The sequence below is a fragment of the Myotis brandtii genome, unplaced genomic scaffold (assembly GCF_000412655.1).
Source record: "Myotis brandtii unplaced genomic scaffold, ASM41265v1 scaffold79, whole genome shotgun sequence".
NCBI classification, from domain to species: Eukaryota; Metazoa; Chordata; class Mammalia; order Chiroptera; family Vespertilionidae; genus Myotis; species Myotis brandtii.
The window spans coordinates 8,117,188-8,131,806 of record NW_005371173.1 but is presented as its reverse complement, the minus strand read 5'-3'; the positions used below and the strand labels follow the sequence as shown (position 1 = coordinate 8,131,806).

Sequence of the window (14,619 nt, the reverse complement as noted above, 5' to 3'; positions counted from 1 at the left end):
ACACGCAAACATCTCCTCTTGCAGGGAAGGCAGAGACCAGTGTGAATGTGAAATAAGGAAGAAAGAGAGGAAATTAAGAGCAGAGCTTAAATTGATACTGTCCATCCAACTTTGGAAGGAAAATCAAGCAAGCACTGAGCTGAGAGGTGGACAAGAAAACCCAGAAAGTGAAAAGTTTCACAGTCAATTTATTTATTTGAAATGTTGCCAGTTGCATGAATTCCAGATGTGCCTGTGTTTAAATATATGTATAAAAAGTACATTGCAATGTCCAAACAGACAAGGCTCTTGGATGAACTATTATGGTATTTACCCTCCATGATAGAATTAAAAATCATACTGGATCAATATTTCTTCTTAGAAAAAAGTACTTTTCCCAGTATATTCCTTTTAGAGTTTTAAATCTTTAAAATAGAGCTGGGTGGGAGAGAGGGCCCCTGCTGCTCTGTCTTCCCTGTATCTCACTTCTCATCACAGTGTGCCCAAGCGCCCTTTGGAGCTGTCCTCTCTCTGTGTGGTTCTGATGGGGCTGTCAGCCACAGGAGCCCCCTGCCCCACTGGCCTGGCCAATCGTGGTATCTTTTATTCCTGGACTTGGTCACTTTTCCAGAATTAAACACATGACCCAAGCTGAGCCAATCAGAGTGATTCTGTAGGATTTTATATATGGACACACTCTTTCTCCTTGGATGCTATTTATATGAAGTTGTCTGTTGCTACAGCTTGCTCACTCTCCTCATTGCCCCTTACATGGAAGATCATTTGGTAAAGGAGAGAATGAGGCCAACACATAGAGAGGAGCAGAAGAGAAATGGAGAGAGTCCCGCCCATATTGTTTCAGTCTCTGGAGGCCTTGAATTTCTCAGATACTTGAACAAATAAATTTCACTTTCCAAACATTTAAAAAAATCTAAGCTAGTTTGAGTTGGCCATCTTATACTTGCCACCTAAAGAGTCCTAAATGCTGCCCAATGGAGGCGGCATATGACAATGAATTTCCTAATTTACCTGTGAGCCAGGTTCTCCAGGGGCACCTTTTCCTGATCCGTAAGAGTCTCCTGGTGGTCCCTGTATTAATGAGAGTTATGTCAAGTTTTACAAATTATTGATTTTTGACTTACATTGATTTTTATTCACCTTCCCCTTCTGATTATTCTGCTACATTTAAAAATATTGAAATGATGGGTAATCTAAGAGGGAAGTCTTATTTATGAGTATTAATTAATTAATTAAAAAACAGATGCTAAAAAAACCAGATACTGAAGATAAATTCTAAGATGGGTGAAACAGTGCTAGGATTTCAGCTAGAAGTGCCCAAGCGCCCTTTGGAGCTGTCCTCTCTCTGTGTGGTTCTGATGGGGCTGTCAGCCACAGGAGTCCCCTACCCCACTGGCCTGGCCAATCGTGGTATCTTTTATTCCTGGACATGGTCACTTTTCCAGAATTAAACACATGACCCAAGCTGAGCCAATCAGAGTGATTCTGTGGGATTTTATATATGGACACACTCTTTCTCCTTGGATGCTATTAACCTGAAGTTGTTTGTTGCTACATCTTGCTCATTCTCCTCATTGCTCCCTACATGGAAGATCATTTGGTAAAGGAGAGAATGAGGCAAACACACAGAGAGGAACAGAAGAGAAATGGAGAGAGTCCTGCCCATATTGTTTCAGTCTCTGGAGGCCTTGAACTTCTCAGATACTTGAACAAATAAATTTCACTTCCCAACATTTAAAAAAATCTAAGCTAGTTTGAGCTGGCCATCTTATACTTGCCACCTCAAGAGTCCTAAATGCTGCCCAATGGAGGCGGCATATGACAATGAATTTCCTAATTTACCTGTGAGCCAGGTTCTCCAGGGGCACCTTTTCCTGATCCGTAAGAGTCTCCTGGTGGTCCCTGTATTAATGAGAGTTATGTCAAGTTTTACAAATTATTGATTTTTGACTTACATTGATTTTTATTCACCTTTCCTTTCTGATTATTCTGCCACATTTAAAAATGTTGAAATGATGGGTTATCTAAGAGGGAAGTCTTATTTATGAGAGTTAATTAATTAAAAAACAGATGCTAAAAAACAGATACTGAAGATAAATTCTAAGATGGGTGAAACAGTGCTAGGATTTCAGCTAGAAGTGATCATAAAATAATTTCTATGTTCATGACCTCTGTGGTAAAATACTATTGATCTTCAGCTAATCTTAAGATTTGAAGATAGGTCAGACATCAAAATGTTCACTAAGGTTTTAGTTTGTGTTTCAAAGGAACAATGTGACTCTAAATGACCTACTCTGGGTCCAGGAGGTCCGGGTTGGCCCATGGCGCCCTTTTCTCCCTTCTCCCCTTTGAGTTCCTGCCACAAAAACAATTTAAGGTCGTTACAAACAGATCAAACAAGATTTTACTGCTTATACTTGAAAAAGTCCTCTATCTGTTCAGTACACTGGATTTACAGAATACCTATGTACTTCCTGTTAACACGACACATTATCATTTTTCACATTTTCAATTTTATACTTATGAACCCACTGAAGTCATATACTAATTTTTTAAATAAAGTATCTTTTTTTAAATCAAACTACATTGAATCAGCTTTCTATAAGCATAATCACATCATTTCTAATGTATTTTACCTTCATTTTTAATATATTGAAAAGATTTTTAATTGCGATCAATTATTTTCTGAGTAAATGTTACAAGAAGAATTTGATTTATTAATCACGTTTGTTTTGCTTTTATCATGTTTTATTGATTATTTTTTTTCCAATGTGCATCTTCTCTTGAGGGCATCATTTCCTTCAAACTCATTTCCTCCACCCTGGATGATATCTTTCAGATTTAGATTTTTGTCAGGATAAGGTATTTTTTCCTATCAATTTTCAGCCAATAAAAATTTAAAATTTGTTAATTTTATTTCTGTTAATTACCTCTAGAAAGTTTAGTTTTTTTCCCTTTAGGTCAATCCCCCTTCTACACCCAGTCTTTGAAGTGAATTATTTATTTATTTTTTCATATTATATTTTACTATGTTTTGTTTTACCTTTTGTTTTGAAAATTTCTATTATTAAAAATTACATTGGAGAGTGATGGCTAAGGGGTTTCTCTTTGGTGTGATGCAAATGTTCTAATTCAATGTGGTAATAGTTGCGAAACTCTATGAATATACTAAAGCCATTGAATTATACACTAAATAAGTCATTTTATGGTCTTGACTTATATCTAATACAGCTGTTAAAATTCATTATTACTAAAACCCATGAATTGAATAAAGAAGATGAATTTTATGGCATGCGAATTATATCTCAATCAAGCTATTATTAAAACACAATGAGTTATAAGTTTATAAGATAAGAGTGTGTTATGCTTATTTCTTAGTTAATCTGCTAGAAAATTGTTAGCTACCTCCTTGCTTCTCCATCCCCCTTCCCAGATATTCCAGGATCAACCTAGTGTCAGGATTGATGTATGGTATTGTGGTGCACGTCTGAGCATTTGATTCAGCTCTGTACTCTGAAAGCAAATGGTAATGTCCAAATACAAGACTATCTAGTGTCCTTGGAGAGGAATGGGGCCCAAATTATCTTTGGGATTATGATGGCAGGATAAAATGTCCCTTATAATTATGACACCCTTCCATCCATATCTTTAGATTCTCCCCATCCAATTGGCTCAGAGCTGCATACCCAATTTGTAATAATTTATTCAAAAAAACTCACTAAATACCCACTCTGTGTTAGTGACAATGAGAAAGACTGAGAGTAAAGGGGGAGCAGAAATGGCCCTGGGCTCTACCTTCAAGAATCTTGGCAGTTGCTTGCTTCAGATTTCACATTTTCTGGCTCATGAGTGTAAAATAGGGAAGGAATAAAACTTTGAGGCTCAGTAAGGCTGAGGGGACTGGGCTGAGCTGGGATTAGGTGACAAAACTTATAAAAAAAAAAGGTAAGAGAAAAGGAAAGGCACAACCCTAATAATAAAATTGAAGAGTTACCGTTATGTTATCTGGGCCAGTCTGTGTCACAATAACAGTTCCTGGTGGTCCAGGAGGTCCTATTAATCCTTTCACACCCTAAAGATAAATATACTCAAGAATTAAAAAGGAAACGACATTATCTTTACTATGTTTGAGAGTGCTACTTTTCTCCATTAGTGCTCTTGTAAGAAAACAGCAAATGAAAGTTTGAGACACAACAAATGCATTCATTTCAGTGTGACTTACTGAATAAAATGTATAGCTAATTGCTATGGAACTTCAAATATATTGCCCACAAATAAACTGTAGTATTTAAATTACCCGCTCTCCTTTTTGTCCAATCACATTATCACCCATGTGACCCTGTAAGAAATACAAAACCAAATTATTTTTTAAAAAGGAACACGAATACATTTTCTAAACCCTTTGAAGTTCTAATATTTGTAACTGAACACTTATAGTTTAACTTTTCCCCACAGGGTCACAATTGTTATTTTATTTAATCTTGGAATAATGTATTCTTTTTTAAAAATTAAAGTATAGTTGATATATAATATTATATGTTTCAGGCATACAACATAATGACTCTACATTTATATACTTTACGAGGTAATCACCACAATAAATCTAGAACCATCTGTCACCGTACAAAATTGTTATGATATTACTAACTCTGTACATTACATCCCCATATCATAATTATTTTATAACAAGAAGTTTGTACCTTATATTCCCCTTTACTGTTTTCACCCTCATCCCACCCCTCTAGCAACGCTCAGTTTGTTCTCTGTATCTGTGAGTCTGTTTCTGTTTTTTTGTTATTTGTTCATTTGTTTTGTTTTTTAGATTCTGCATATAAGTGAAATCATACAGTATTTGTCTTTCTCTGTCTGGCTTATTTCACAAAGCATAAACCCTCTAGGTCCATCCATGTTGTTGCAAATGGAGAGATTTCATTCTTTTTTATCGATGAATAATATTCCATTTATCTGCTCTTCTTTATCCACTTATCTATATATGGACACCTATGTTGCTTCCATATCTTGGCTACTGTAAATAATGTTGCAATGGGGTGCATATATTTTTTGATTTAGTGATTTCATTTTTTTCAGATAAATGCCCAGAACCAGAATTGCTGAATCACATGGTAGCTCTATTTTTAATTTTTTAGGAACCTCCATACTATAATGCCTGCACCAATCTGCATTCCCACCAACAGTACACAAGGGTTTCCATCTGTCCACATCCTCAACAACATTTGTTATTTATTGATTTTATTTTTTCTAATAATAGCTATACTGACCCATGTGTGGAATCAGACCAGGTTTGGCTTTCTCATTGGGTAGGATGTTATGGCTGATATGACCTATGAATTGTAATTTACCTTAAGTCCTGGAGACCCCATGGTTCCTGGCAAGCCCTAAAAAAATCCACAAATTATAATTACAGCGGGAAATGCACCAAGCTAGAAAACTGTTTAAATGTTTTGGCTACAACTCTTTCATTAGTTTATAATCAGACCAGGTTTGGCTTTCTCATTGGGTAGGATGTTATGGCTGATATGACCTATGAATTGTAATTTACCTTAAGTCCTGGAGACCCCATGATTCCTGGCAAGCCCTAAAAAAATCCACAAATTATAATTACAGCGGGAAATGCACCAAGCCAGAAAACTGTTTAAATGTTTTAGCTACAACTCTTTCATTAGTTTATAGCGTCTACAGCAATGACAACTTAATACTTACAAAGAATCCCGGAGGGCCAGGTGGGCCCACAGGTCCAGGAAAACCTGGGAGGCCCGGCAAACCCTTCAAAATAAGAGACAAAGAAGAAGAGTAAATGTACTACTCACCTATGGACAATGCCCATTAGTTAAGTGAATTAAAATATTTTAATAAGACCTGAGGAGCATGACACCTTCCATTTATGGCTGCAGTTTAAGTAAAAACCAGTTATCTACTATCATGCAAATTTTATGGTAGAGCTATTACTTAACATTACAGTTTTAAATTGTGTTCAGTGTGCGATACAAGTCTAGCCTTGAGTTTTAACAAATACGGAGTAAGTGGAACCTAACTTTTCCTTGGAGATTCCACCTTAGATGTAGGAAATCTTGGGTCACTGAGACTTAAGAAAAGATGAAAAGACATGTACAAATCATCTTTTTACATCAGCTTCATCTAGTGTCTTATAAGGTGAATGTTTTAGAATGAAATAAGGTGTATATGTAAATAGAAGAAATTGTATATTAAAAATGTTCTTAGGAGAGTGAGAAAGAAATATAGGGGAAAAGAAAGAGGAGAGAGAGAGAGAGAGAGAGAGAGAGAGAGAGAGAGAGAGAGAGAACACACACACACACACACACACAAAACAGAGAGGGGGCACCGAGGACAGTAGGACTGCTCTCTGAAGTGCTTGTACCTGGAATCCTGGAGCTCCTGGCAGCCCGGGATCCCCTTTTCCATCATACTCTACATCTTCTCCTTCAGCAGGAGCACCCTTGAAAATGAAGTTCATTGAACATAATCAATGTTATATCTTTAAAACCCCTTTGCATGCTTATTCAGGGTCATGCTACTTCAAGGATAAAAGTGCTTTCCAGTGTGAATGAAAAAGGGGCTATGTAATCAACCTGATAGGCTCAATGACCAAAAGTAACCACACAGGATGGTCTGTTCACAAATTCTGAACTGGGCAGGTCACCTCCCAGGCCTATAGCTTCCTTAGCAAAGGTCAGTTTTTACCTTAAGTGAGCCCTGTCCCTGTTCTTATGCATTTAAGATGATATATCTTTGAAGTGTCAGAGTCATTTTCTTTTCTAGACCCCCGAAGGCACAATTGATGACACTAGAGTGTGAGATCAAAACCCCTCATTGTCATCCTGTTGCCCAATACCATCTCCATGTGCTGTGTTTTACCTTAAGTGAGCCCTGTCCCTGTTCTTATGCATCGAAGATGATATACCTTCGAAATGTCAGTCATTTTCTTTTCTAGACCCCTAAAGGCACAACTGCTGACACTAGAGTGTGAGATCATAAGCCCCTCATGGTCATCCTGTTGCCCAATACCATCTCCATCTGCTGTAGATGTTAACTCTCCTGTACCCACCCATGTGAAAGAAGTTTCTCTATTTTGCTTTGTGTCCAATTTTAGGGATTCCCTTGTTTTGCTTTTTCCCACTCCCTTAATCTACCACCAATGGGTTTCATGTATCTTCCTTATGTCTCCTCCCTTTATTCTAAATTCATAAAAGAAACTGAAAAACTGCCTTCTCTGCAGCATTTTTTCAATCCTTTGAGAGCTTGCTCTGGGCATGTTCTCAAAAATTTGGCTCAAACTCTCACAAAACTTTTCTATAGGTTTGAATGTTCTTTCATTGATACCAGGGTATATACTTAGAGAAATGGCTTAGTTATCTCATTTTGAAGGATTCACAGCATTTTCATAGTTTCTAAAATTAAAAATTTACTGTGCAAGGAAGGAAAGAAGACACAAGGATGATAACGGGTTTCCCAAGATACCAGAATTGGTGGCAATTCTGGATGTGGAATGTGGGTCCTGGCCTCGAGGCCAGCTCTTTTCTCCCAGATCTATTTCCTTAAAGGATGATATGAAACTTGTATACTTATGACGAGAGATAGAAGAAGTTGTTTAATAGAAATAAATATGATATCTCAAGTATTATGGATTCTGGATTAATGATGCAATCTCATTTTTAATTTTTATATCTCATTATTTAATAGAAGTCCCTTTCATATGTACAATTAGACATGTTCAATAATAACATACCACAGATGTCTTACCTTTTCTCCTTTTAAGCCAATGGCACCCTAGGAAAGAAAGTGGCATATTTACCACTAGACCAGGGGTGGGCAAACTTTTTGACTCGAGGGCCACAATGGGTTCTTAAACTGGACCGGAGGGCCGGAACAAAAGCATGGATGGAGTGTTTGTGTAAACTAATATAAATTCAAAGTAAACATCATTACATAAAAGGGTACGGGTTTTTTTTTTTTTTTTTTAGTTTTATCCATTTCAAACGGGCCGTATCCAGCCCGCGGGCCGTAGTTTGCCCACGGCTGCACTAGACACAAATCAAGTAAACAACATCCCACTTCTCCCTCTGTTCTACCTTCTCCCTCTACTGTGTACTTCCTGCTGCCTTTACAACACGCTCAAGTCACTCTCATTTAGACTAAGTCTACCATAATCTTCCTCTCCCCCGCAGTACTGCCCTTCTCTTCATGTCATCTGCATACCTCCTGTTCTGTTCATCTCTGACTCATTCTTCAGTCCCACAGCTGCCACCTACCTCTCTCCAAGATGGACGTCTCCCTTGCTAAGTTCTGCCATGACTTTGACATTGCTAAAGTCGATGATAAAATGTCAGTTTCTCTTTTACTGGACTTCTCAGCAGCATCAGGTGGCTGTCTGTCTGTCACTGTCCTCTACTGAAACATGTCTTTCCTGCCCTTCCATCATACAGGCCTCCTGGTCTCCTTCTACCACCAGGGTCATGCTTCCTTCACGGGTTTATTCTCCTTGACCTAGAGGTCACATGCTGGAGCTCTTTCAGTCCTGGTTCTAAGCCACCCTCCTACCCCACACTCTCACTCTTTGAGTCACTCCCTCCCAGTCTCTCCTCTGCCTACTACTCAGCTCCACTGTATTCCTTTAAATCACAAAAAAGTCTCAACGTGTAAACCTGAACTCATAAATCATTTGTTCATTCATTCCCCAACTATCAGTTTAGTGTTTACTATTGGCTGCACCAGACATCCCCATGATGGATTTCAATACACGGCCATTCTGGACTAAACCACTTACATTTCACTTTATGTTTCTGATGAGAGAAATGAAAACCTACCGGAACCCCTGGGTAGCCTGGTGTCCCTGGAAATCCTGGGAAACCTTGTTCACCCTGGAAGAAAGACCATACAAAACTTGTCATTCTTCTTACTTGTTCTAAAACAGCCTATTGAGATATTTTCCCTGTTTCTCTCTTCCAACCCTGCAGTGGTAAAGCTAGACAACGTAACCAAAGTGCCTTATGGATACTGGGTCATGAGTCTGAAGGCCAGAAAACCATTATTTTAATTGAAAACAGGATTAAAATTTGTTTCTCAAATTGTGCATAAATGGTGAAAGCTTAATTGTGTCAAGAACTGTTTAATTGCTGTTTCCTTGAAACCTCAGTGATTAGTTCTTTCCTGGCCACCACTCTGGGAAGAGGTGCGGGCAGTCAGGAAACCGAGGAGACGAATGAACATAGGAAAGCTCAGTCCCTCTTCTCCAAAGACATACCTTGCATTCCCAGCTTGAGTTTCTGATTTATATACACTCACAACCTCAGATCAAAATAACTTGTTATCTTTCTGTGGGCAAATAGAAAAGAACTTCCTCAAAAGACAATCAGAGCCCTGGCTGGTTTGGCTCAGTGGATAGAGCGTCAGCCTGTGAACTGAGGATCAATTCTGGTCAAGGGCATGTACCTTGGTTGCAGGCACATCTTCAGTAGGAGGTGTGCAGGAGGCAGCTAATCAATGTTTCTCTCTCATCGATGTTTCTAACTCTATCCCTCTCCCTTCCTCTCTGTAAAAAATCAATAAAATATATTTAAAAAAAAAAAGACAATCGGAAACCAAGGCATAGGAAAAAAGGAAATAGGTAGGTTCCTGGTTCAAAAATCACATTTCTGCCCTGAAGACAAGTACCATTGGTTCTGGTTAAAAGAATGTTTCCAGGAAAGTCTAGCCCATCTCATTGCTACTTCAGCTTGATTAAGTCATTCAGCAAAACATTGACTGATCAAGTCCTGTGTAAGAAGTACATACCTTAGAACCATTGCATCCTGGTAAACCTGCAGGACCGTAAGGTCCAGGATAGCCGGGGATGCGGCCTGGCTCCCGAGGCCCCATTTTATCAAGAGAACAAAGTCGGCGTTAGTTACAGCCCTCACAGAACCCAGTACACTGCATCTGTGCATACAACTGCCTCGTTCATGTGCCTGCTTCGCCCTACTGAATTACTAACATCTTGAGGACATAGCTCTGTCCTATCCTGCTTCAACTTCAGTGCTTGGCCTGGTGCCATGGACCTGATAGGGTTTCTTGAGTGAGTGAATAATGAGTGAGTGAATGAGTGAATGAATGAGCAAGTAAGTGAATGAGCAAGCAGCTACCAGCAGGGATAGTTCGCATTCTGCTCTGGGCTGCCTGACGCAAACCCCGGGAAGTTCCCGCCCTGCTCCCAGCAGCCCCATTCCCCTCTGCCAGCTGCATAGTTCCTGCAGGGCAAAGGCGGCCCAGGTGTGTGTTTTGGCAGATCAGTGCATTAGCACCTGCCAGCCTCCGATCCCCACGGGAGAGCCGTTTGTGGGCGTGGCCAGTGGCAGATCCGTGCATTATCACCTGTCAGCTGGGGATCCCCCCTGGGAGGGCTGTTTGTGGGCGTGGCCAGTGGCCGATCGCTGCGGTCCCCCCGCCAGCCCTGGGTCTGTTCTCATACGGGCCGCCTGCTGCCTGGGTCGCAAATAGCAGGCCCGGATGGCAGCGAGGCAGGCAGGATGGCGCTGTCCCGCCCTGCCTGCTGTATGCAAATTAGCCGCCATCTTTGTTGGTGGTTAATTTGCATATCGTGCTGATTAGCCAATGGGAGGCGTAGCGAAGGTACAATCAATTACCATGTTTGTCTATTATTAGATAGGATGTTATTAAGCAGTTGTTCTCTTCTATTCTTTCTATTCTATTTTTCTATTCTAGTCTAATCTTCTGTTTTATTCTTCTATTCTATTCTATTATTCTATTCTAGTCTATTCTAGTTTTTCAGGAAATACAATTTGATTTGTATGATCTACCAATCCACACTAACATATTATGCTATTCTATTGTGCCATTTTCATCATGTAGCAAATTTATCAATACCTATTTCCTTGTGCTATTGATTTAACATCTTTATTAAAATAAGCTTACTTTTTATTTTTTCAGTTACACATTTTCCCCATTACTTACTGGAAGTCCAGGAGGACCTGAAAATCCTGGTAATCCAGATATCCCCTGAAGGCATAGAAAAGGGAAGGGTGGCAAGAAAAACACTTGAAATGTTCAACTTATAAACAGAAAATTATTTACCATTCCAATAGCCCCCTCCTGCAACTATAATTTGGAATGGCTAAAAACTACTTAAAACACAAAAAAAGGTTTGTCGAACTTTTGTAAATCTTACATTTATATCAATTTTAAAAAGAGATGATTACAATTGTTTTAGGCTTTTGGGGGTAGACTTTAAAGGTGTAAATTGATTAGAGTCCAGTGCTCCAATCTTCCATGACCACCAATACGTGCGTGTGTACACAGTGGTGTTATCAATGCCCATCCAGACACAGACATCACTCCAGATGGTTCTCTCATGCCTTTTCCATCAGTTAGCACCAACCCCACATAGTCACCACTATCTTGTGACTTGTACATTATAATTTTACCTGTTCTTGAACTTCATCTATAGAAGTGCACCATAAACAATGTACTCCTTCATGATATTTGTATAACTTCTACACTGCAATACTTTAAAAAAAAAAGAATTCATTAAGCAATCAGGTTGGACTACTAACCCTTACACCTTTGGGACCAGTGAGTCCTGGACATCCTGGAGCGCCCTAGATCCAAGTGGAAAACAAAAGTAAACACCAAGACAATTATTTGGCACCCCAAACCCCATAAATGAAAGGTCCAAGTTTGATTGACATCTCAAAGAGTTTTGCTCTTGTGGTTATTTCATCGTTAACATGGTTCACTTACTTGCTTGTTTCATTGGAGCTAAAATATTGACCAGTAAGGACAGACAGAGAAAGTTTCATTCAAACCCTGGCTACTGAAAGTAAGGGTCTAACATTGGCATCATCTGGGAGCTTGTTAGAGAAGCAGAATCTCAGGGCCCCCACCTCCCAGACCTATTGATTCTGATTCTGCATCTCAGCAAGGTGCAGTGATGATTCCTGTTCACATCAGTGTCTGACAAGTTCTGCTGTAAACCCGCCCTGGAGCCGCCAGCTGCTGGGGTCTGATAAGAATGAGCGACAGTTGCAAAGGTGGCTGAGCACGGCAGCCGATATTTCTGTGCGTGAGAAATACTTCATTAACAAAATGTGCCTGCCATGCACAGATAAATACTCAGCCAGGCAAGGGCTGCCTGAATCAGACATAAGCTTGCTTTGGGCGCATACTGAGCACAGTTTTGAGGCCCTGGTTTCTTAGAAAATAATAGCCTTAAATGGATACTAGTTTAACTAGACCACTGGGTGGGAAAGTTCCATTGTCCAAAAGCTGTTTTCATCATTCCTGAGAGTTTCAGTATTTTTTATTTTATTTTGGGAAAGGGGTTACAGAGTCTTCTGAGATTGGATGGTCAAGGCCACAGCCAGCCTTTCCTGGATGAGGTGAAATTTCTGGCTACATGACCATGCCCCCTTCTCTGCAGGTGAAATTCCTGGCTATATGACCATGCCCCCTTCTCTGCAGGTGAAATTCCTGACTACATGACCATGCCCCCTTCTCTGCTATCTGTGTTTGCAGAAGGCAGAGGAGGGACTTGCAGGTTTCACTTCCCCGTTGTAAATATTCTCATGCAAAACAATATTTAAAAGTAAGGTAGGAAGTTTATATGTTTGAAAAATCTTTTGGTAAGGTTTTGATATCTTTGTCTGCCTTGGATCAAATTATCTTGTGCGGCCACATCTACAAGCTGTGCTTTAAAATATGAACTCCAGCCAAAACCGGTTTGGCTCAGTGGATAGAGCGTCGGCCTGCGGACTGAAAGGTCCCAGGTTCGATTCCGGTCAAGGGCATGTACCTGGGTTGCAGGCACATCCCCAGTAGGAGATGTGCAGGAGGCAGCTGATCGATGTTTCTCTCTCATCGATGTTTCTAACTCTCTATCTCTGTCCCTTCCTCTCTGTAAAAAATCAATAAAATATATTTAAAAAAAAAAACATGATTAAAATATGAACTCCATGGCAACGTGGCACATGGTTTTTCTGAATTAGCTTTACGGAATCCTTGCACATCATTGAACTTGCCACATCTACAAGCTGTGCTTTAAAATATGAACTCCATGTCAACGTGGCACATGGTTTTCTGAATTAGCTTTATGGAATCCTTGCACATCATTGAACTCTGAGCACCATATGTTCAGAACCTTCATTTTAATGTATTGTTAGCATCATTAAAGAAATGCTGAGAGAAACAAGCAGAGTACAGAGAAGAAAACGAAAAGGAAGGAGTTAGAATTTAGCTGATCTGATGCATAGGGTTGCAGTGGCCAATTCATTCTACCAGCGAAATGGAGGAAAATATGCGGTCACACCCGGGAGGGAGGCCACAGAATGTATCCAAATTCAGGCATAGAATGTCCAGAATCCAAATGACTTTTCCAAAATTAGGATCACAAGAAGGAGAAATGAAGAAACAACGCATACAGGGATAGACAGGAAATGGTGGAATTTTTGGAGAACAAGCCATCTTTGCATTTTTACTTGGAAACTACAGGTGTGGGTTTAGCTTCTTTGGTTAAGGAGGTTGATGCTGGCATTGTATAAAAGCAGCCACCTGTTGGCTGTGTAACCAGGACAAATTACTTAAGTGCTCTGAGTGTTGGTTTCCTCATCCATAAAATGGAGACAGTAATGAGAACTAGATTATGAGTCTCCATCATGATTTCTGGAACCACTGTGAAATGTAAATGAGGTGTAGTCAGGAATACACGGTCTAGCGCTGACACAGAGTAAATTTTCAGTAAATATTGCCTTTGATGACCATGTCAATATCCTATAACAATATTTATGAAATTTAAAAAAACTGTGTGGAGATCAATTGTGATTGTCTTTCATAACTTACTGGTTAGTTCATAGTTTGCTGAAGACCAGCAGTCAGGGTTGTGACTGACTAACGTCCACGGCAGGAAAGAGCCATGAGCAATCTAGTAGTTATGAGTTCTTTAGCAAATCCTCCAGGGCACTGATTTAAGCAAAAGCCCTTTGTTTTATCACAGACTTTAGAATAAAAATGTGTGACCAGTGTGAAAGGCAGTAGGCTCTGGTCAGAATGTAGGGTACCTGATGTTTAAGGGAAGAGTTGAGAAAAAGGAACCCAAGAAAGACAGGAAGGGCGGAAAGCAAGAAGAGAGTCAGAAACAAAGACTGAGTTTCAAGGAGAAGAGAGCAATCCACTCCATGATCTCTGAGACAAAGCAGAGGGGTCCAGGTCAGACAAAGACACAGAAGTATCCATTGGCACTGGTCACTTGGAGTCATGGGTGATCTCTGCTAGAGTGTTGTCAGGAGAGAGGGGGCCCAAGGCAATTATCACCTGCTGAGGAGTGAATGGAGATGAACTATAGCCAGCCTGGTTAGCTATTTTTTAAAGAAGTTTGACAGAAAGGAAAGACAGGGAAAGGATGGCAATCCTTTGGTCACTGTACCTGTAAGGTCTAGAGCATGTTTATATTAATATGGGGAAATACTGGTATGTTTAAGGACTGAAAGAGAAAGGCCAACATCAAAAGGAATGTTAGAATATCCCAAGACAAAGGAGATATCTCTTGGAATAAGGTTATACTTGTAATTCCAGTGAGCAGGGTACAGTGTGTGTGTG

At 39.8% G+C, this 14,619-nt stretch overlaps 1 protein-coding gene across 5 annotated transcripts in view; it reads right to left on the bottom strand.

The window, feature by feature from the left end:
- COL4A3 (collagen, type IV, alpha 3 (Goodpasture antigen)) overlaps positions 1–14,619 on the bottom strand; it is a 130,222-nt gene that overhangs the window by 54,689 nt on the left and 60,914 nt on the right. For 4 of the 5 annotated variants that reach the window (XM_014531046.1, XM_014531043.1, XM_014531044.1 and 1 more), the window contains exons 4-15: positions 11,583–11,627; positions 10,983–11,028; positions 9,808–9,869; positions 8,841–8,894; positions 7,777–7,803; positions 6,395–6,472; positions 5,719–5,781; positions 5,558–5,593; positions 4,295–4,336; positions 3,992–4,069; positions 2,291–2,353; positions 1,840–1,899 (exon numbers count right to left, since the gene is read on the bottom strand). In XM_014531046.1, the coding sequence (XP_014386532.1) occupies positions 1,840–1,899; positions 2,291–2,353; positions 3,992–4,069; positions 4,295–4,336; positions 5,558–5,593; positions 5,719–5,781; positions 6,395–6,472; positions 7,777–7,803; positions 8,841–8,894; positions 9,808–9,869; positions 10,983–11,028; positions 11,583–11,627 (654 nt within the window). Of the gene's footprint in view, positions 1–1,839; positions 1,900–2,290; positions 2,354–3,991; positions 4,070–4,294; positions 4,337–5,357; positions 5,394–5,557; positions 5,594–5,718; positions 5,782–6,394; positions 6,473–7,776; positions 7,804–8,840; positions 8,895–9,807; positions 9,870–10,982; positions 11,029–11,582; positions 11,628–14,619 lie in introns of all 5 variants that reach the window. The other variant, XM_014531045.1, reaches the window with a different exon arrangement.